The sequence below is a fragment of the Patiria miniata genome, unplaced genomic scaffold, assembly GCF_015706575.1.
Source record: "Patiria miniata isolate m_02_andy unplaced genomic scaffold, ASM1570657v1 HiC_scaffold_10, whole genome shotgun sequence".
NCBI classification, from domain to species: Eukaryota; Metazoa; Echinodermata; class Asteroidea; order Valvatida; family Asterinidae; genus Patiria; species Patiria miniata.
Window position 1 is genome coordinate 5,745,771 of NW_024037048.1, and position 23,034 is coordinate 5,768,804.

The window sequence follows — 23,034 nt, forward strand, 5'->3', positions numbered from 1 at the left end:
GTGGCGCACCCGGGGGCCCTCGGGGGGCTTGAGCCCCCCCCCCCTTGAGGTTGTCTCTTTTTTTTTTGTATTTTTTTAGTCCCACGATTTGGCCTTGGTGATATGAATGTGGCCCATTTTTTAGTAGTAAAATAGGGGTGTAAGTGGCACCACCAACCAACCACAAACGTCAAAATAGGCCGCCCCTGAAAAAAAACACCAATTTTTTCCGCAGCCAAAAATTATGGGCAACATTTTTTTTTTTTATTCAACTTTTAACAAATTTGTAACAAAAATCCTGGGTGCGCCACTGTGCAAACCTTCATTATTTTGTACAAACCAATCTGTGTGTAAAATAAGACGTAAAGACTAAAGGAGAGGGCGTACTCCATGTATGGAAATTTTAGACCGGAAATATTTTGCTTATTAACCAAAAGCTTTTCAGCATGAAGCTTGATGACCAAATTCTTGATTCACTTTTCATCTTTAATGTTACTGGCACTTCGGCACTTCGGGCAACAAATGTAAACAAAAATGTAAAAAAAAAAAACGAATACTTTCATCAACATAGGCTTAATGCCAATTTGCAGACGGTATCATCAAATTTCCATTTGATATATTCTCGTCTTGAAATTAAAGGCTACTAACAATGTTATTTGAAGGGAAATATGATTCCCAAATGAAACCAAATATCTTTTCAGACAGAAATAGCAGGTGGTAAAATGCAACGATTCACGACTATGTGTAAAACAACATCGCTTATTAGCTAACAGAGCAGAAGCAACACTAAGCAAAAAAAACAGCACCTCTTCTGCATTATGATAATTCGATTATGAGCTTGATGCACTGTTCGTGCTATATTCGAATTTTATCAAGAAAATACTGGATTATATTTCCATAAATTGCGTTTTCTTTCTGGGAGTTAATAAAACGGATATTCACTTTTGAATTTTGAATAATTAATGCACACATTTTGAATAGTTTGGGACTTGGCAATTCACTTCGAAGAGAATACACTGATCCCCGTCCTATCTAGTCTTGGACGCTGGTGATCGATAGTAGAGACATGCGGGCCTGGTGTGATCGTCTTATTTAATTGTCCCTCATTTTAGTCAGATGTCTTTCCAGACTGATACAGCCATAAGACTAGTGTTTTTTCGTCTATGCCTCATCATCGTTGTTTTACTAACGCCAGCCGATGTTCCAACATTTTAGACACCAGCGTATCCAAGAAAAGCGTAGGTATAATGATGGCCAACATAGCTCCTAGCAAGATGAAGGTAGCGTTGTAGTATCCTGTGATATTGCGAAGGAGACCTGTGGATGCGAAAAGATGATACGGAAAGTTAGTTTAACAAGTGTGTAGATTTAAAAATGAAGTTCTGAAAATTGGAGGCAGTGAAACAACTAATAATCCTAAGGGGAATCAGGCAGGTCGGTGGAGCGGTGCTTTCTTTGTTCAACTTGTATTTTTCCCCCAATGAAACAACTCCCCCCCCCCTTTTTTTTTTACGTCTGCAAACCTCCGAAAAATGTTTTCTGTTTTGCGCTCAGACTGATCCGCTTGGCGAGAAGACTGGCTCCTAGTCCGTTCAATATTAATACTGATTGTTCGGCGGGAGTTAAATGCCGAGAACGGGGTAGATAAGGGTACATATGTCTCATTTAACAGTGAATAACTTTTGTATGGCTTAAACAATTAGCAATTTAGAAAAGGAATGTATTTTTCGGGATAAAACTTGACAAGAGCACGAGGAATACATATAATGTTGGTACGTAACTGGTCTTTTTTCGGATTGGGTCACGCTGGGTTGGTTTGAGGGTGTTTACAACTGATAAAGTAGTATAACCAACGGATAATGTACCACCAACCAATAATGTCTCACAAATTGACCGATACTGTATCACTATAACCGATAATGTAACAAAACTTGGCTGATAGTGTAGTAAAAAATGTTTATCAGTCAATTTTTGTTACATTATCGGTTAGGACCGATACTGTAACAACAATTGACTGATAGTGTCGTAACATTGACTACACAGACTATCAGTCAATTTTGGCTGATAGTGTAGTAAAAAATGTTTACTACACTATCAGTAAATTTTTGTTACATTATCGGTTAGGACCGATATTGTAACAATAAGTTGACTGATAGTGTAGTAACATTTACTATACTATCAGTCAATTTTTGTTACATTATCGGTTACTGATACAAGTATCGGTCAATTTGTGTGACATTATCGGTAAGTGATACATTATCCATTGATTACTACACTATCAGTTGTAACAGAGGGATTAAATCCTTGGTTTTGGGCATGGCTACTTGAGTTCATCTCTTTTTCTGGACATAGTGGCGGTAACATTACTGGTCCCTCGTGTGTTAGCTGATTTGGTTACTCCACCTTTTTGCATTGAAAGGTTGTCAAACTTCAACCAATTCCTCGGGACCAATAATTTCGGATTACATTGTACTTCACCTGAAACCAGGTTGTATTTTGTACGCCACCTACCGGTTGAGAATCCAAAAAGGAGTCTGAAAATCCCCGAGAAGAGGCCCATCCAGCCGAAGGCCTTTGAGGCGCGTTCTCGTCCTTGAGTTTCAATCGCCAGAGTGACGAAGCTGGGGTTCAGAACAGCCAGCGATATGCCGTACATCACGACGGCAACAAGTATGGCCGAGTAGCTAGTGAGAAGGGGATTCAGAAACAACGCCGTGCTGCCGATGGCAGTGGCCACCGCCGTGACAGGGCGGATACCAGCGATTCCACGGGTGATGATGATGCCCTGAAGCACGCTGAAGATCACGGCAGAGCAACCGGCGGTGATGCTGAAAGTCGTCGCCACGTAATCGTCGAATCCCTTCGAGACGGCGTTGGACACCATGAAGGTGATCCAGGAATCGTTCACGAAAGAGGCCAGCGTGTAGCACACGATCAGCATCCACATGTCCACGCTAGCTAGTAGTTTAACGTCCAGAAGTCCTGCCAGGTGTGTTCTCAGTATATGGCAAGGATGGGATTGTTTCTCGGTCTCTGAAGATGTTATCAGCGCATAGCCTTCGTTTCCCCCTCGTTGTTGGCTACTGATGCCAAAAGATGGGCGCAGTAAGGCTCCACACGCTACGAGGTGCATGGTGAGCGCACTTAGAATGAGTAAAGTCCCCCTTATGCCATACGTGATGCGGAGCAGCTCAGCAAACGCCGGGAAAATGATCAAACCCACCGGTACGCCCATCGTAACAATACTCGAAGCAAAAGCCAGACGTTCGTTGAAGTACAATCCAAGATGAACCTTGCAGACGCACATTACCATCCCAAAGCCACTTCCTGCAAAACAACAACCACAGCTTCAGTTACGACCGATCGATATAGTTTTACGACTTTTTCGAAGTGATATTAAGGGCAAGCTTGAATTAATTCTGCCCAGATTCCTTGCACTCAATGTCCCTTTTTATCACGATTTTATTTATCTAATATTGTGCATGAGTGCGCACTTTCATGACGATTTAAAAATAAACTCGGTGATGGCAGCGAGTATAGAAATTATAGGGAATACAACGATCCTCCTTAATTTGCCAAACTCTCACTCTTATTTTGTTGAGGTCGAGAACGAATCTCTAGCTCTGACTAATATTAAGTTTTGTTCTGCACTTTGTCATCTGTTGGGATCCTTGAGACCTAAAAACAACAATAACGAAATACTCAAAGCTTCGCAACCCTTTGGTTAAACTGGTCCCGACCCTCTTTTTTTCCCCCAGAAATTAGAAGGTCGATACCCCCTTGTTCTTTACCAGTGAGAAAGATGAGCGCTAGAGCAAACTGATAGAGACTGCTGGAGATTGATGCTAACAATAGACCACTGGTTGCCATGAGACCGCCTAGGATGACCACTTGGCGACCGCCAATGAGGATACTCAACACACTACCAAACACAGCTGCAGAGGCGGGAAGAAAGTAGAAATCAGTTATACACTCAACCAAAAAAGAAAGTCCCCCCCCCCACTTTCCAATACTTTATGGCCTAACTCAAAAACTACTGAGCACCTCTCGCTCAAATAACAACTAATCGGTACAGAAAGTCCTTAGCAATCCAGCCATACTCTTTAGTTTATGCAATTTATGACAAATGATACCGAAAACAGTTGCACTTTTGTATACGTGCAACTTGTAGTTCACACCCACCTTGCACGTACACAAAAGTGCAACTTTTTTTCGGTACCATTTGTCATAAATTGCATCATTTTGTACACATTATCACCGTTTTGGGCCAAACAAAGAATATGGCTGGATTGCCAAGGAAGTTTTGTACTGATCAGTCGTACCTTGAGCAAGATGTGCCCAGTAGTTTTTCAGTTAGACAAAAAAAAGTATTAAGGGGGGACTTTCTTTTTTGGTCGAGTGTATTTAAATGAATGTGGGGTCCATTGTTCCACAAACAAGTTTCGTAGGATATTACAGAAAACAAGATATTAGAAATACATAACATTGATGCTTGAAAAGAAAGACTATTTATTTGAATGATCCAATTTCAACAGATTTAGAATGACAAGTCATTTATCACGTCATTGCAAAAGGCGCATATAGGGCTAAGTGTCGAGTGCCGAAGATCCCCTCGAGGGCAAATTCAGGGAGCCAAAATTTAGCGGGTTCCCGTTCTCATGTAACCATTTACCCTTAAAGGATTGACGAGAAGAACCAAGCAATTGCATCTTGAGGACTTTATTATGATGAACTTCATAGGTCTTGTGGTAACTTGTAATGGACTTGATCGACTACAACACTGCCCTCCATTCCAACTTATGGATTTCTTGGAAACTATTGAACTGGGGACATGTTGCTTCTTCAGACTAAAATACAAAGTTATAACAAACTACTCTTCATACAACCCTACATCGGGCCTGAATATTTGGGAATGCTCCTCAGTCCCACAGTCAAGTTTTTGACACGATCATTTACAATGATTAGTCATGCATCAAAGAGGTTGGGTGAAAAAGTGGCGGCAGATACTGACATTTATTACTTTCGGAAAATCCTTGGGCTTTGAAAGAAAAATGTAGGAATGTTACCGGCTATGTTGTTCGTCGCACAAAATGAAGCCGTGATCCAACCCAGAGCTAGGGCATCGGTGTGGTAGAAGTCCATCAGCGACGGCAGGAGAACCCCGATAGTCTTGACAAAGCCCGTCCAGAGAATGAAGACGACGTGACTGCTCGCTACGACTACCCAGCCGTATGGAGGCTCGGTCTCCGGGATAGTCACACTGCCTGACTTCGCCATGATGCAAACAATTTACTCTACCAGGCTTTGCTGTCGATTTAATACACAAAACAACGCATATTCAAATATCAACATTCGATTAAATAATGACATGAAATGAGTCGATCGTTAAGTATAACCGGCACTCCCAACCTGGTTTTCATGGTGTAGATTCAAATTGTCATTGTTGTTCATGTAACTATCACGACACGTTGCGCTGATACATGTACATGTATTCCAACCAGCGGATCCAGACAAACAATCGGAATAGAAGGTGGCCGACCTCCTCAAATGCATGGCGCCTCTTTTTCCATTTTCAGCAGTCAACAGAAATCCCTTGTTCATTGTATTGAAGTGAACAATGACGCTCCCTTTGTGAAAAAAAAACCGAGTGGGGTAATAATAGTAGAGCCATCGCAGGCAACGGTTTGAGTCGGATTATACCCTCCATAATAATTCGTGGGATGATTATGCCGAACTCCGACCTATTATAAGAATGAATTTTTTGCGTCGGGGTGATATAAATCAAATTAGGTTTTGCCCTGCACCGACGTTTAAACACTGTATACTTAGTGGTTACCTCCCGAGTGAAAGTTGGAAAAAATCACTCGGGTGGGACTCAAACCCACGACCTCCTGCTTTCTAGTGCAGATGTCTTACCACTCGACCACCGAGCTAACGGGATCGGTTGGCTGGTTCGAATCTGATGTACATAGCAGCGGGTACCGCGTAAACTATTATAAGAATGATTTTTTGTGTCGGGGTGATATAAATCAAATTAGGTTTTGCCCTGCACCGACGTTTAAACACTGTATACTCAGTGTGTTACCTCCCGAGTGAAAGTTGGAAAAAATCACTCGGGTGGGACTCGAACCCACGACCTCCTGCTTTCCGACCATTTATCCTCCGACCATTTATCCTCTACCTCCGACCATTTATCCTCTACCTAACATAATCACTGTAGCGTAGCAAGTGGGTGTGAAATATAAAAGATCAAGACAGCACCTAGGCCATCAGCCTCGGTCTAAAATTTTGGCCACCGGTATCAAAATAAGGGGAATAATCGTCATAGCGATTTTTGGCAAGGTATACACCTCTAGAGTTGGAAAATATGTGATAGCATTGAAGCGGTGGCAGCTTTTTGGGTGTTATCACCCTTTTTTCCCAAAATGTCCATCATAATGCTTCTTACCACTCTAGGGGTGGTGTACCTTGCGCATGCGCATTATAATCATTTATGCCCTGATTTGATACTGCCCAAACCCCCAGGCTGATGGCCTAACCCTCGGTTCGTTTGCAACAAGAATCACGAGATAACACGTTCAATTTCCTGCAACCTTAAACTTCCGACATCCAAACTGCTCGACTAAATTGTTTATTTTCTGTAAAAAGAAAACCCTAACAAACTTGCAACCAGCTTATCAACTGGGTACAATTTTTCTGTTTACTATTCAAACTTTACTAGCCTATCCGGTTCGTAGGTGACTACGTCATACACGCGCACGCACCACAAGATCCCATTGGCTAAACACGCCCACTACTTTCAATGACTACTGTGTGTGTGTAATGGGCGTGGTTTAAGTTGAAATGACGTCATACTTACTAACCGGATAGAGTGGGTTTTCTTCCTGACATTTTGGCAACTTTCAAATTTCGGCAGCACTCTCTAACTTTCGAAACTCCGCATTTAGTTTCCATATCGACGAAGAAGATACACACTACAACACATATAAACCTCTTAATAAAGAGAACTACTTTACATGAGTGTGATCGGCAACCATGCAGGCCAAGTTCTACGAGGCATCGGTTTCCCGATAGTCTGCGTTGAGTTGCTATCAGTAGCGTAGCCAGGATCTTTTTCATTCGGGGGAGGGGGGGGGCAGGGCCACCAGCATTTTATTAGGGGGAACCAAGGACGGACCGGACCCAACAACATTCCCTCCACATTTCCAGGGACCGTATTCACAAAAAGTCACAAAAAGTAAGCACCCCACTTAACAATGCGACTTACAAGATTCTTAATTTTCATTAAGTGTCCCCTCTTATTTTCGGGGCAATGGGAATTTGTGTCCCCTCCTGGCATTAAGTATTTTAATGACACACTGGAACAAAACGCTAGTATGTCGATACAAGGTATGACCTTGAAAAACGTACATCCGAACTTAGCGAGTCTAAACAGAACATATCTGTTCTTCTTTTGCAAAGACAGAGAGTTGTATCAAGCCAACAATTTGTTTTTATCACGCTTTATGCGATAATCCATGAATAGTAAAATGTTGATCAATCATTGTCAATTGTTTGTTCATATGTACAAGGAACATTGAACGGCCCACATTGTGCTTTCTGGTAAAGATTAACATTTGCGTCAGGGCAAAATGTTTGGACTCACCGCCAAAATATAGGTTTTCCCGGCCAAGTTAGCAGATTTGGCGGCCAGATTGGCAACCAATCAGCCATTTTCGTGAAATGTCCAGATTCGTTTGCACACGTTTGCGTATCAAAATTTTAAAATGAAATTTCACGAAAATTAGACATCTGAAAAAGGCAGCACTTTCTGATTAGCCTATAAAGAGGGTGAGTATGCTTCTAAAGCAAAAAAACTACAAACTAAGCCTAAATGTGAAAATCAAAATTTGACAAAGTTCGACGTGTTTTTGTACATGGTGGAAGTGTGGCCCTTATTTACGGAGGTAGTCCAGTAAATTGGCCACATTTATGGGGCTATTGAAAATCCAAAACGTAAAGAATGTTGCAACCTGACGACACTTTGTTTTCTTCATATATCATCTATAATGAAGGTCAATCATTGCAAAAATTATGATAAGACATGAATCTGGGACTGAGAAACATTTCCAATTTTGTTAGGAAATACTTACAATTTTCTTGACTCTCCATAGACTTTGTACACAACCGCTGAAGTGGCGTCAGGTTGCAACATTCTTTCCTTTTTAAGAATAAAAAAGACCGATGTGTCCTAAATTCCACAACCGCCCAATGTAAGGGTATCACTGTATAACGTTTAACATAACACTGGAAATTATGTACGCACCATTCAAAAGCACACTCAAAGTCGAAAGGTCAGGCTTGCAGTGTGAACCTATCGCCGGGTGATGTTAAAATTTCTCTGGTGTTCAAGAAAGATGCAGTCTCAATCTAATAATCTATACCTATAGATAGGAAAACAGAGCTATCAAAAGGCCTTGGGGCCATTATAATAGCTCATTGGTTCACAGATCCTACACACAAGGATTAACGACTCGGCCCAAGTCCTGGTAGTCAGGTGGCATATGGTCGGAATCGTGACCGACTGGTCCAAAGCACCAAACTTGGCAGATAGATTCTTATAGCCCTAGAGAAGATATTTAGAAGGGGTGACACCTGAAATTCTTTTGGGAAGGGTGCCTAATTTGCATAAATCGTTAATCCCTGCCGTGTAATATATTTATTCCCATATTTGGGTATATTTTTATTTTTTTATTTTTTTGAAAAGTGTATTTTGGTGATTCTACTTGCATATTCTTACTTCAATAACATTTTGTAAAACATATAAGTGACTGAATAATTAGGAGGACATAGTAAAGAACCAAAATTGCTACTATTTTACCCTAAAGTTACGCGCATTTACCTTTTCCTCAGATATCATCAACTAGTCTCGCCAAACGTGGGTATTGATGAGCTTCAAATTAACAAACTTACTTACTGGCATAGTTACCCTAACAAAAACAAGTGGGAAATCAAGTGAAAATTGATAACATCTTGATGTTTAGCCCAAAAGACCAAAAAAGGGGAGAAAATGTGGTGTCCGTAAATTGGGCTAGTACGGGAAGGGTAACGTGGGGACTTAAACAAGTTCAACAAAATCCCACTAAATAAGAGATTATTGTTTTTTACAATAATTTTGTCTACGCCAAAACGTTTTCTCAACAATAATTAGGGGAATTTCCTTGAACTTGTTCCAGTTAGGCAACCCTTCACCTACTTGTTAGCCTAATTTATGGACACCTCGTTTTTTCCCAGTTTTTGTTTTCTGGGCTTAATATCACAATGTTATCATTGTTCACATGATTTTGCATAAGGTTTTAATAGGGTAGATGTACCAGTAAGCTACTTGGTGAATTTGAATCCCCAAAATACACTTTTCAAACAAATAAAAAAAATGAAATATACCCAAATATGGGAATAAATATATTACACGACAGGGATTAACGATTTATGCAAATTAGGCACCCTTCCTAAAAGAATTTCAGGTGTCACCCCTTCTAAATATCTTCTCTAGGTCTATAAGAATATATCTGCCAAGTTTGGTGCTTTGGACCAGTCGGTCACGATCTTGACGAAAATTAGATCTAAGCCACCTGACTATGGTTAGACGCGTGGATAACGGCCTGTACTGGTGGCAAATACCATGACTACTTTTCAACAAAGACCACTGCGGGCGGTGGCTTTCGGATTTGCAAAGCTCTTCGCCCGATCTGGCCTCGAAGTCTGTCAATCCAGCGAAATAAATTTTTGAATATTCATGAGTCTACGTTTTTGGTCTTTATTATTGAATTCTGATAAGTGATAACTACATAACCATGGTAATGCCGAGCACAATATCTTTAGCTTTAAGATGAACAATGAAATGTCGCTTTTATTTCATCGCTTCGGCATCCTATCTCTCCAAACCTTTTTAATAAAAGCCTAATTAGAAACGAAATTTGGGTAAACGGTGTTCTCCTTGAAATTTGACGTTTTTTTCCTGGGTAAATACTTCATCTATGACGACAAAAACTGCACAATACCATCTGTTATATCCTGAAGTATTTATTTTGTAAATAATTTGGAACAATTACATCTTAAATAAGAAGTAGTTTTACTTACAGTTTTATGAATATTTCCGTTTTAGATGTCGTGCAAAAACCCAACACAATGGCACATCTGGAAAATTCGCGATTTCGCGCCAACGAGTATTAATGCCCGTTATCACGCGTCTAACCAATTAAGGCAAGTCCACTGAGTGCATTTTGTACTAGAGCTCAGAATAGTCGTTTATCCTGGTGTCTAGGATCCGTGCTCAAAGTCGACAGGTCAGGCTTGCAGTGTGAACCTATCTCCGGGTGATGTTAACATTTCTCTGGTGTTCAAGAAAGATGAAGTCTCAATCTAATAATCTATACCTATAGATAGGAAAACAGAGCTATCAAAAGGCCTCGGGGCCATTTAATAGCTCATTGGTTTTTCTCACATGACTGATCCGCTTACTGCACAGGCTGCCAGCATTTCTGCTATGAAACATGAAAAGTACGGCTTACGTACACGCTTATAAGCGGGCGTTTTACCAGCACATTGCAACTATTGCGTAACCATCGGTGTAGACATTCGCTGTGTCGCATGTGTAATTTCTGTGGGTTTCAAGATGAAGTACAATGTCAATTGAGTCAAAAGCTGCAACAGTTGGCGTTGAACATGGCATTTTTACAATAATTGTTTTGTTTATCAGTGGAAATTAGCCAGGCAAAGTCAACGTTTTCACCCACATCTACATTGAACTGTGGTGGTATATCAAAAAGCAGCGCAATATGATCATCCGATGTTTACAAGTATACTGCATATAAATGGCTTACTAACTACTTACTTACTAAATATTTAGGTCGTTAGTAAGCCATTGATTTACATCACCCCGACGCAAAAATTCTATCTTATGAATTGCATATAAATGGAAAATAAAAACATTACAAATAAAAACATAACCTCGAAAACCATTTCTTGGGTTTAGGTTAAATAAAAAAAGGGAATCAACGTTTCTTGGAAAATCTTTATGTTGTTGGTAAGCCAGACCATTTCAAACGGGCCGAGGAAATCCAATAGTAAATGGAGAAAAAAATCAGCAAAAAAATGCAAGCCCCCAAACCCCCCCCCCCCCCTAAAAAGAATATATATATACAAAGAAGTTTAGGACTCATAGTTCACGATTGATATGAAACTACTCGAAACATGTATAACCCAATAGGCTACGCCATTTGGTTTTGTTAAATTGTCCTCGTTTTTCCACAAAGGATTTTCGCCCTTCTTGTATTCAGAGAAATATTTATGCCTGGAAGTTCTATTTTTGGATTTTACACAAATATACAATGAATAAATGCAATAATTTTATATTGTTCTAGCCTGCACAACCATTTGTAACTTTAAATGTATCCGATTGTGTGGAACGTATAGAGCCACCCACGCGCTTGGAAACATGGAATTCCCTGAAAGGCTATCGTGGAAACGTGGAATACTGTTATAGCCTATCACAGAAATGTGGAATTCCATGATAGGCTATCGTGGAAACGTGGAATACTGTTATAGCTTATAGCGGAAACGTGGAATATCGTTATAGCCTATCACAGAAACATAGAATTCGGTGATAGGCTATCGTGAAAGCGTGTATTTCCGTGATGAGCTATCGTGGAAACGTGGAACTTTGTGATAGGCTAACGATATCATGGCATGGCATTTATGATGGGACTCTATGTTTCCAAGATATTATCTCAGTAACGCTGCGGCAGTAACGCGGATAGTTACGCTTCCGTAACCCTCACTAGGTTGCCCTTTTCTTGCTACAACTGGATTTTTAACCGTAATCATCCCATGAAGCATTCATGTTGGAATTTTATCTTGGTATTCCTCAAGAAAACAACGATGAGAAACTGTACTTGGAGATGGGTAAAAACGAATTTTGCATACAACCTTTTACGCACCCGGCATTTTCATTCCTATAGGTCTCCTTGTTCGTTATAACGTCGCGTGTGACCTGCATGAGAACGACTATTGAACTTGTTAACGACGCGAAAATTTCCCTAGCTACTACAGTCGATGGGTTATAGATTTGGTTGGGCTGGCTTAAATGCAGTCCTTATCGGCGGTCAATTTAGATATATTTTTTTTCTGTAAATGCTAATGAGTCCTTCAAGTTTATTTATAAAAACTGTATATCCTAAAAGACATTTATAGTCTGTACGTGGGTGAAGATTTCTTTAAACAATCCTGTATCCACACGCAGACCCCGATCACTTCCAAAATCTAATCGATTTGTACCTGTGCCCCGTTCATCAGGCCATGGGACCACGCGGCAGCCGATATCAGCGCTCAATCGGTCCTCGACCCTCACAGGTACCCATTCATACTCCTGGGTGGAGAGAGGCAATTGTAGTTAAGTGTCTTACCCAAGGGCACAAACACCATGTTCCTGGTACGGTTCGAACCAACGCACCTTCGTACATGAGTCAAACACCGTAACCAAGTAGCATAGACTATGGCATATAGGGACATCGAAGCCGTTATGGAAATGGTGCATATCAATCACGTCATTGGTGGATCCAAGGGTGATGGGGATAGCTATTATACTGACCCGATCCACTGTCTACATAATGGAAAAGTGTAGATAACCCTTAATAACATCATATCACTCAATAGTTCACATCTTGATTCATTATTTTAGGCCTTCGGTCTTTTTATGATTTGACTGCAAAGTTGCCGCCTCATTCCGTCATTCCGAAGAATCATATGGACTTCCTAGCACCCGAGCCAAACCCCTCGAAGATCCTGAATCCACTGTTCAGTGTTCATTTTACAGTGTTACTTTGTACTAAACGTTCGAAGCGCCGCGCTTAGGGGCCATTCAGAATGTTCAATGTTTTAAAATTTCGATCTTTTTTCCAAATTGTGGGTGGGTGGGTCAAGCTAAATAATTGAAAATCAAAATTCACTTTCCATGGAAAAAAGATAAAAAAAAACAAAGAAAGATAGATCTTTTGACTTGCCTGAACTACGCGCAAGCGTTCCGATATCGCGATGCGTGTTTCTTTTCCAACTTCGTCCCCTGTGTGTACTGTCAGTGGCGTAGCCAGGAATTTTTCAGTGGGGGGCGCTGGGGGGGGGGGGGGGGGCTGGAACATTTCATGGGTGGGCGTCATGTAGATCAATGATAATTTTTTTAGAAACTCAAAATCTCATTGGGGGAGGCGACTGGGGGGGGGGGGCGCGACAAGGTTTCATGGGGGGGCTACGCCACTGCAGGTCATGCAGTTAAAGTTTATGTAAACTTGATCTATTTGACACCAAGTTTGTGTTAATTTGCCGGAACGCCCTAAAAAATTATCCAGACAAATATGTTTATTTTGTAACATTTTATGTTCGTCTGTCGGTCTTCTATGCTGTTATGTTTACTTTTAGGTACCGTCAATGGTACTATGTTTAATTAACCTGTTCATTTGTTTAATTAAACTAATAACGCACATAGGCCTATAGTTGCCAAATATGGCACTAACAAGTTTGAGGTCGGCAATTTCGTCTTTAAAAATCTGGGTACGTTGGGTTACCGTACACACAATTGTCCTGGAAACAACAGTACCAAAGTACAGAAAGTCGTACGCAAGAGCTCTCCAGCAAGTATCGCTGACGCCATTATGATTCCAAAATTTCTCACTGTGTCACACAGTGAAATAACTAAACAGCGTCGTTGTATTGTGAACACATAAAAGCATTCAAGTCGCGTTCTTGCACACGTTCTCTGCAAGTCGACATAGATATCCTTGAACCACTGCCCCTGCTTTGCATAACAAGTGCACATGAATGCGATTCGACTTTTATTCAAAGTCGAATGGGGACTCTATTCAGTAAAGTCCCCGTCAAAATTAAAGTAGAAAATCAACGTGCATAACGCACGGCTACACCATCGTACAGTGTGGCAGGGACACCAACAAGTAACACAACAACTAAAAAAATTTTTAAAATTGATAAATATTCTGATTGAATTTCGTTAAAAGATACTTGTTGGTGAGGTATCACATATTCTAGCAAATTGATAAAAATGTACAATATTACAATATGCAATTTTGAGGGAAATGGGCAAAATACTGCATAAATAATTTCACTTGATCATATTCATAATCCACAAACCGACAATTTTCATTTTCAGACCCACAACGAGAAATATTGTTAACACTGGGCTTATTGTGAGGAGTTGTGCTGGGAATCCATGAAGATGTTATTTTCAACATAATTTCTAAACAATTTAATGGGACATTCCGTGACATGAGCCTTCCAGATGAAAAGTTTATGTGTGGGAAAGTATGGTACACAAACATGACTGTGTGATTCAAAAGCAGTTGTTGATGCGATCCCTGAATGCACACCAATACATAAATTCCCATAGGCACCAAAGATAAATACCCCAATTTAAACAAATCGGGGAACATACTCTGAACCCTCACAGGTGATCAAAACATACATCAAATGAAAACTGAATTAATCCTCTTTACCTTTTTGGAAATCTTTTTTTTTTGGGGGGGGGGGTTGACCTATGACTTTTAGGTGATTTTTCCCTCCAACGATGATCACCCCATCGCCATTTTGAAGAAAAAAAAACAGACAGATTCCTGCCACTCCATATCAATATAGATTCCATTCAAATGTTTTGTTCAGAAATCCAAATTCAGGAACATGGATCCTTCACTTTTACAAATACACACCCTCACGTGCAGGGGCCAAAATTCTTTATTATTACAGATAAACCAGTATACAAATCGTAATTTGGCCGGATTAGGTCGCGCCTATTTGGGCTGCCTCTCATATGTACTGCGATCGGGAAATCTCCAGCGTAATAAAGACTTGAAGAAACTTTATTTGATTTATTTGATTCAATTATTTTATTTTAAATCTTAAAACATAAAATAAAAGCTAAAAGTTGGACAGGCTGCCACGGATATATAAAAGTAAAAAAAAACAATTGTCATCAGACATTTATCCAAACCCCTGCCAATAAAACAGATTTAAAATTCCATTCATAAAAATTAAAGGACTATTGAAAAGTAAATTGTACAAATCATACGAGACGAGACATGACGAGACATGACGAGACATGACGAGACGAGACAAGACGGGGAGATGAGACAAGACTCAGCAAAAAAATCATAGAGTGAAACATTGGACAAGCCAGACAGATACAAAAATATAAAAACGAACTAATAAATAAATACTCTTACAACCCAACAAACAAACAAACAAACAAAACAAACAACCAGACTCAATAACGGGAATGAATGACAAATGGGCTAAAAAGATTATTACAAACAAAACAAAACAAAACCGAGAAACAAAAACAATCCCATTCCCCAGAGAGAAAAATGCAAACCATAAAAACAAACAACCTAGTTGACATACATAGGTCTGCACTCACATTAAATACACACACTAAAGAAACAACAATACCCGGGAACAAAATGAAATAAGACACAATTTTACATTGACGATAAAATAAATATGACTGCAATAATTCCTCCCTCAGTTTTGAAAGAAAAGATTCACAACCTTCCATAGTTAAAACTTTTTCTAATTTTAACACGGTGACTTCGGAGAACATCAATGAGGCAATTGAACAGTTCTCTTATCTTGTAATCCATGTGTCTATCAGTTCTAAGTTTCAAGTGGTGAAACGTTAAAGGCTGTGCGACGGAGCTGCCCTGCAATTCATTCCTGAAATTATTGTTGCATTCCCTATTAGTTCATTAACTTTATATTAGAATCAACATTATTATCTATGATAGCGAATTTGGCGGGAAACAGAGCTTTCACACAGTGACTTTACTGGTTTATTTAACTTCGTGGGGATTCCTCCAACGTCAGGCTTTTCCTTGGTTTCAACACCGGTGTCGGAGTCTCACAACACTAACTGGGGGAACCAAGTATGCCAAAGATTCTAGCTGAACCGAGTGGACACGGTGCGAGCTTTCGCTTCGCAGAAACGGCCGGACTGAAGCGGGAGCGGACCGCTACAGTGACGGGGAAGCAACAGCTGGACGGGGCCAGCGAGTGTACCGGATCACACTATAGTTCGAGCCATGGTGTGCATGGTCAACCGGGGCCAGTGGCGTAGCCAGGAATTTTTCAGGGGGGGGGGGGGGGCGCTGGGGGGCAGGAACAGTTCATGGGGGGGGGCGTCATGTAGATCAATGATAATTTTTTTAGAAACTCAAAATCTCAGTGGGGGGGGGGGGCGACTGGGGGGGGGGGTGGGGGGGCGACAAGGTTTCATGGGGGGGGGCTGTCGCCCCCCCCCATGCCCCCCCCCCCCCCGTGGCTACGCCACTGTGTACTGTAGGCCTACATGTACGTCATGTAGGCCTACGTGTATACGGGGGGGGGGGGGGGGGTACGAGCGAATGTTTTTCTCAGCTACCTCACGTGACAGGCACAACCTCGTATGTCACATGTCATCCACCTCATCCAGAAAACGACAAAACCACGGTCATCTTTGTGGCTTCCAAAACTGCAACCTGTCATTCCCAACAGCATATCAGCTGGCAAAACACAAGAAAACTGAAGGTCACCAGTGCAAAAGAGGAAGACCGACAACTTCACGCCGTCACTGAACTAGACACACATGTACATGGTGTTCAATTCTGAATGACCCCTTAGCCGTGGCAAAACTAGAACGAACAAAACGAAGGAGATATTTGTAGAGCAAGCATATAGCCTGATGTATAGCGCAGCGGCGCAATTTCAACGTCGTAGAACACTGCTGGCTGGAACACATTTTTGCCCGGGAGTAGGGGGTGCTGAAGTTGGGGGTGCTGCATCACCCCACCCCCCCCCCCCCGTTCCCGTGGGCTTGCTTTATGATGAAATGAAATAGTTACTCACATCAATAAACATGAAGCCCCCACCGAGGCCTCATCAGTAATGGCCAAATGGGTCCCGTGAACACCGGCCGAGCGAGATTGCAGGATCGAGGTGGAGTTGGTGCCGGCCCAGTGAACGCTGACTCCGAGTTAGGCGATTTGGTTTGATGTGGATCGCCTCACAAACACCTCACTCATACTATATCTACCTTCCCTGTCTATGACCGTTGTTGGGCTTACGTATGTAATTATAACTCTGTTTATGCAAAGAACTGGTCCAGCTCCTTCAGCGGTGTCCTAGGAAGAGGAAATTTTGTCTCTCCCTCCCCCCCATGTGCCTCTACCGGTCCTCGATGATGGGCCTCTTCCCCCTCAGGTCCCCATTCTACCCGGCCATTGGCTTGTGGTGGCGCCCACGCCCACCGGCCAAAAGCCGCATTTGTGTCGGAAGTAAGTGGAGTGCTACGAAAACCACTATCAGCAAAACTTTTCTGTCGATAGTGCTTTGCTACCCATTTTTGAGTCTGTTTCTGCCGCCCCTCGCTCTGTGGCGCGGCCGACTCCATACCGGTTTCTACTTTTATCTAAGAGTGATTCTTGTGATTAGCCCCAATTTTCTCCAAATGGACAGGCGTACCGAATTGTTCCTCAATTAAATTTCCTCAGTGCAACAATCCCACTTCTGACACCATTTTGTGGCGGTTTTCCCTGAGGTCAACGAACCCCTGACTCGCCGGGACCAAGTAACCCGGGAGCTGCGCCGCTGGCCGCTCGCGCGTAAATATGGCCAGGGACCGGATCCGTTTGGGTGGAAATATACCGCCCGTTACACTGAGGACAAGGAACTCTGAAAAATGGCACACCCGGAGAGGATTATTCTTATTCTACCGTACTCATGTCTAGCTAATTTATTTGACTCCACTTCCACTTACTCCTTCCGCACGTTATTTACAAGAATGAACACTACTACAATAACACTACCCTCATTAAAATCATGACAACAGCAACAGTATAACTGTAAACTCAGACTACACTGACAATGCCCTAGATCGAGGTATACATGGTTGCATGTGATTATGTACACGTCATCGTACTCACATAAATTATCCTCCAACCCGCTCGATCCAGTTCCAGCACACAACTTAACTGCTAATCAGATGTCCTCCTCAAAAGCTGCAACTACATGCACGAAGTATTTACACTTTATACAAATTGGTCTCACTCCTCTCCAGGACTTCACTCAAACTACTCAGCTCAACAACAACTGACTAATTTACCACTGAGCTCTGCCCCTTTATACCCAGGCAGTCCCAGTTTCTATTATTTTCCCAACTTCCAAGTAATCACTTGAATCCAACCAGCCATGTTTAAAAACCCTATATAAACAGAATTGGTCACCAAATAATGGTCCAAGAATAACCATTTCCAGTTCCCTTCCGCTCATACGATTAATTTTGCAGCCCTTCCTAAAAGTGCTCAAAACATACATGTATCTGTTTGTCTCTTTCTAGCCTAGGTTATTTTACATATCCCCCTTTTACTATCCACAACATCGTTTTACACATCTCAAAACACCCCGTCAGTCTACTGACAGCTACACATGTAATCCTTAACTTATTCCCTATGACTGGACACGGCTGACGTTCCACAGCTCCCAAACATCCAGTCCCAACCCACACGACTATTTTTTGTTATGGAACCTACTCTAGCCACCAGTCTTATACACATTGAATCCAGGCGCTCACCCCGCCCTGCTTCTGTAGTTCACAAGTTCACCAGACCCATTTGCGTTACAATACTATTAGTAAGGGCTGTTTGGGGGTCAAGTACCAAATACCACAGAATACTACATGTGCTGTGCACACTTGTATGGAAAGAAATTAATACTTCAGGTTACTACTTAGTGGTATTTTGTAGCATTGGGGGCGGTTAGGGAGGTTGTTTTGGGGCGGGAAAATGACCGTAAACACACCAGGCATACTCTCGTCTGCTTCACTTGTAAATTAGTTTTATCACTGTAACCAGATCAATTATTATTGAAATCGGGGGAATTATCGAAACATGTGTCCATCCAAATTGAACACTGTTAATATTCGTCAAAATCTCCCCATTGTACTCACTTCGTATTCAAGTTCCCACCAGCTTCAATCCTAACCTCGAAGTCGTCCGGTTACGTTTATCAGTCATAACACTCGGGCAGCCGCGCTCACGTACGAGCTGGGGTAGTGGTTGACAGTTGACGCCACAAGGCAGATATTTATCACGTGATGGCCAAGCGAACAGCCCCGTGTAAGTTTTACTTACACGTGTAAGCTAATCGAACGCACCCATAATAAAAAAAATAGTAATACCGCCCTTTTGTTACTAAATAATTATTTCCCGGAATTATTGTAATAATGCGGGTCTAAATGTAGCATAGTTTGATGTGTAGGGTCGTACGAACAAACGCCCTCGTGTAGTTCTAGGATTATGAAATCGTAATACACTTGATTGAGTTGGAAATAAAATGTAAAACAAATCATGAAAAAAATAAAACACACTAACACACCGACCCCCCCCCAAAAAAAAAACAAAAAAAAAAAGAGGTCTTACATTACGACTTCCATGCCAGTTTGACACACTTCTCAACGATTAATAATAATATAAATACTAAAAGAGAAATAAATAGAGCGCAGGCAAGCCTATGCACTGAAACAATTCAAAGAACAAACATACAAATTGTATTATTTAAGTTAAAAACAAATTAACCGATTCCTTCTGCCATTTTGTTAGACAACAGACATCTTCAGGGGTTTACAGCACAGAACAAAACGATTCAGAATGCCTTCATTTTATTTGTTCAACAAACTTTAATGTTTATCAACATTATAAAAATAAATTCCATATACCAAGCACAAGTTAAGACTTGAAAATCCCTTTTGTCCCCACTTGCTTGGATTGGCAACCACAGCCTTTGCTTTCTCTCTGTGATTAACGACACAACAAAAACCACAATTGAAAAGTGGCGCAATTCTCTTTTCATAAACTTGGTCACTGCTCAGTCAACCGTGAATGTAATGATATGATCACTGGTGTCATTTTAAAGAGGAGATTCAACCCTAACAGAGGATATGTCCCTTTGATTCCCATTATGCCCTACTTCTGTTCCAATTAGCAATAATATCTCGGTTTCGTTTTTTTGTATCCACTCTGTATGTAATGCTTTAACTTCACGTAATGACTTCCAAACTGCTGTAGGGGCTATGCACATGGCAATACAAAACAGTTACTAAATCACGTAATTAGTGAGTTAGTACAATGGTCAACTGGCAGGTTTAAATACATACACGTTGCTCCATCAATCAATATATTTACAAAAATGTATGTGCCACAACTTGCAGAACATGCGCAACCTGTTGCACGCATGGCAAAACCTCAGAAATGCTAGTTATTTTCGTGGATTATTCAGAAGACCAGACTGGACATGAGTAGTCAAGCAACGAGCTGGGGTGGGGAGCTTGTACTTGCCCTCAATACTAAAAAAGGTATGCGTTCTTTCAGCAAAACGAAAACAATTCACACACATCCCTTTGTGATTTGTTTTCGTTTTGCTGAAAGAACACTGAACTTTTATGTGATCCGTGGACAGAACCTTAAAACGGTAGTTGTGTTTGAAATTCTGTAACTTGAAAAGTACATGAGTGATTTGAATGATTCTTGTACTAAAACAAAGCATATGAATTGGGCTTTAAAATCCTATATTTTGAAATGGCTATACATGCAGAACTTCACTAAAGCAATGGTCCAAAAATTTGGGTTTAATTTTTTTTAATCACCCTGTATTTTGAAATAACAAAATGTAAGCAAATCGACTGTCCACAAAAATAGGCCCCACCAATTTCAGTCAGAAGCTTGCACTTGATGACAGTACTGTATCTTGAAAAAAACCTAAAGTTTGTTTTTTCTTTTAATAAAATCTCTTGTACAATTTTGTTCCAACCATGATCTCTCTTCACTTACAAGGGATGCTAGTGCTAAGGACACTGTCTGGTGTTTGCTCCACACTAGACCAAAAGTTGCGGGCTCTTAAAGGGAAAAAAGTCTAGTTGTCAAAACAAAATCTTTGTACTCTGGGGTGAAGCCTTGATCAGATCGAGCTGCAGAGCTATCTCTGTAGCAAGTGTGTAATAATCTGAAACCCTTTGTGGAAAACCTTTGGTTTTCAAACTTAGATCTCCATATACTGGAGTCTGTAGGCCCTATATCAGACAACTTTGCAAAGCATATTACATTGTAGCGAGTGTACAATAGTCTAGGACCCTTGGGGCGTATTAAAAATCATCAGTTTTAAACAAAGGCCTTCCTCTTCAGGAGTCTGAACCCCTGACTTCTATTGCCCATCCAACTCTGCAGGAATGTAACCAGACTATGGTCACCCCGTCAAGCTTGGTGTGCTGTCTGTTCCACTTTCTTGCGCATTTCAGCCGATTCCAGCTGTTCTAGGGTAAGAAGGGAAAGGCCAAGCTGGTCCTCCTGTTGCAAAAAAAGAAAAAAAAAAGAAAGACAATGAAGAAGGCAAAAGTGACCACATATATCATGTCCCAAAGTGACCACTGGACCACTGGAGAGTCCAGTAATTTTTTAATTTAAAGGGAATATACATCATTTGCTTTTGCTATAATTTTCAGAAATGGATGGAATTGGGGGGTTGGAAATATATAGCAAATATAGTTACACTGACTTTTTTGAGGTTTTGGGTTCGAAAATGCTATAAAAACCAAGAAAAACAATCATTTTCCTGTAGTCTGGTTCCCCGACTCCATATAAGAAGAAAAAGAGCAGTTTACATACATTGGGGAATTGTAAGGTCAGGGAACCAATTTAGCTGGCTTGTACCCGTTCATAGGTGTGTAATCGATTGCAAACAAGTGCGATGGTCAATTGGGGCCAGTATTTGAAAAACAGCCAGTTTTTTTCCAACGCTGGTCAGCCGACCAGCGTTGGAAATTGATACAAAAATACCACTTTTCTTGAAAATGACAGTATACCAGGTGCCATGATTTTACAGGATGCTTTACACTGTCATTCACTGACAGTCCAGCAAGGTATTTCAAAATGATTTGGTAGTTTTATTTTTTTGATGTTTGCAAATGTTGTATTTTCCCTTTAAGTCATATTTTTCTCATTACTCATTACAACTAAAGGAGGCTTTTTAAACAGGATGAAACCCTTTTGGGCTTTAAATCACATTTCCAATTAAACGATGACAGTTTGAAAGATCGTTAAAAAGCAGAATATAACTCTAACAAAATTAAGCGTATCATACTCCGTACCCTCCTGAATGGCTGGGCCATATGTCGCAGGAATCTCTTGCTCAGCTGGATAGCTTCGTCAGTGGATAGGTTCAGCACGCTGTCCTTCAGATGTTCCTGGATCCATTTGGGCAGCTTACCCCTTTTGTCAGCTCTGGAAAACCGCTGTTGAAATTACAGGGGGAAAACACAATAATAATAATCAAAGCAGGCATGTACAATGTATATAGCGCTTTTACGCTGCAACGGGGTATCAAAGCGCTTTACAATTATCATTTTCCCTGTTTCAACGGGCAAACACTCCTAAAACCTTCTCAACTCCCTAGGAAGCAAACACGGCCGGTAGGCATTTATTTCGACGCTCTTGGCCATAGTCAACCTCTTACAGTCACCAACACTGCCCTCACAGGTACTCATTACTCCAGGGCGGGGAGAAGCATTAAGTGACAAAGCGCCTTGCCCAAGGGCACACGCACCATAATTCCAGGCTGGACTCGAACCCACAACCTGCAGAATTACCCGCAGACCACAAATTCAATGCTCCAGACCACTAGGCCACGCCACTCCACATAAATGTTATGGCACTGCAGAAAACTGTGTCGACTAGTGTGTCGACTAGTGCGGAAACTTTTGCTTAAACTAAGCACTTTTTCAAGGCGAAAATTTGCATAGGACTTCACACACATGAAGATGTCTATTGTTACTTCTCACATTTTAAGCATTTTTTTCCCCTCTGAAATAGATAGGGCTCTGTTAACAGAAAGTGGTATGTTAACTGGACCCAGTTCTTTGATACAAAGTCACGATGTGGATTATGTGCACAATATTTCTCTAAAAGGTGAAAAGAGAAAGAAAGATTATTATGG

At 41.1% G+C, this 23,034-nt stretch overlaps 2 protein-coding genes across 5 annotated transcripts in view; both read right to left on the minus strand.

Annotated features, from left to right (window-relative positions):
- Positions 1-197: 197 nt before the first annotated feature.
- On the minus strand, positions 198-10,118 carry LOC119736228 (monocarboxylate transporter 13-like). 4 transcript variants are annotated; one of them, XM_038210288.1, is made up of 5 exons: positions 10,099-10,118; positions 5,046-5,286; positions 3,771-3,914; positions 2,491-3,306; positions 198-1,296 (listed from the first exon to the last, which is right to left on the minus strand). In XM_038210288.1, the coding sequence occupies exons 2-5, from the start codon at positions 5,254-5,256 to the stop codon at positions 1,151-1,153; spliced, it is 1,317 nt and encodes a 438-aa protein (XP_038066216.1). In that variant the 5' UTR covers positions 5,257-5,286; positions 10,099-10,118; the 3' UTR covers positions 198-1,150. The 4 variants fall into 4 exon arrangements, with proteins under 4 accessions (XP_038066216.1, XP_038066205.1, XP_038066210.1 ...); XM_038210277.1 differs by lacking the exon at positions 10,099-10,118 and adding an exon at positions 8,285-8,482; XM_038210282.1 differs by lacking the exon at positions 10,099-10,118 and adding an exon at positions 8,112-8,138.
- Positions 10,119-20,612: 10,494 nt separating this feature from the next.
- LOC119736254 (general transcription and DNA repair factor IIH helicase subunit XPD-like) overlaps positions 20,613-23,034 on the minus strand; it is a 30,464-nt gene continuing 28,042 nt past the window's right edge. Inside the window, exons 21-22 of the mRNA XM_038210301.1 lie at positions 22,190-22,333; positions 20,613-21,389 (exon numbers count right to left, since the gene is read on the minus strand). Of these exons, the coding sequence (XP_038066229.1) occupies positions 21,297-21,389; positions 22,190-22,333 (237 nt within the window). The 3' untranslated portion in view covers positions 20,613-21,296. The remainder of the gene's footprint in view (positions 21,390-22,189; positions 22,334-23,034) is intronic.

Excerpts from the sequence above, each read along its gene's own strand:
- LOC119736228 (XM_038210288.1), bottom strand. The coding sequence starts at position 5,256 with ATGGCGAAGTCAGGCAGTGTGACTATCCCGGAGACCGAGCCTCCATAC. Across the intron at positions 3,915-5,045 it reads TGCGACGAACAACATAGCCG|CTGTGTTTGGTAGTGTGTTG; the intron begins GTAACATTCCTA and ends CCGCCTCTGCAG. Across the intron at positions 1,297-2,490 it reads CCTTTTTGGATTCTCAACCG|GTCTCCTTCGCAATATCACA; the intron begins GTAGGTGGCGTA and ends TCGCATCCACAG.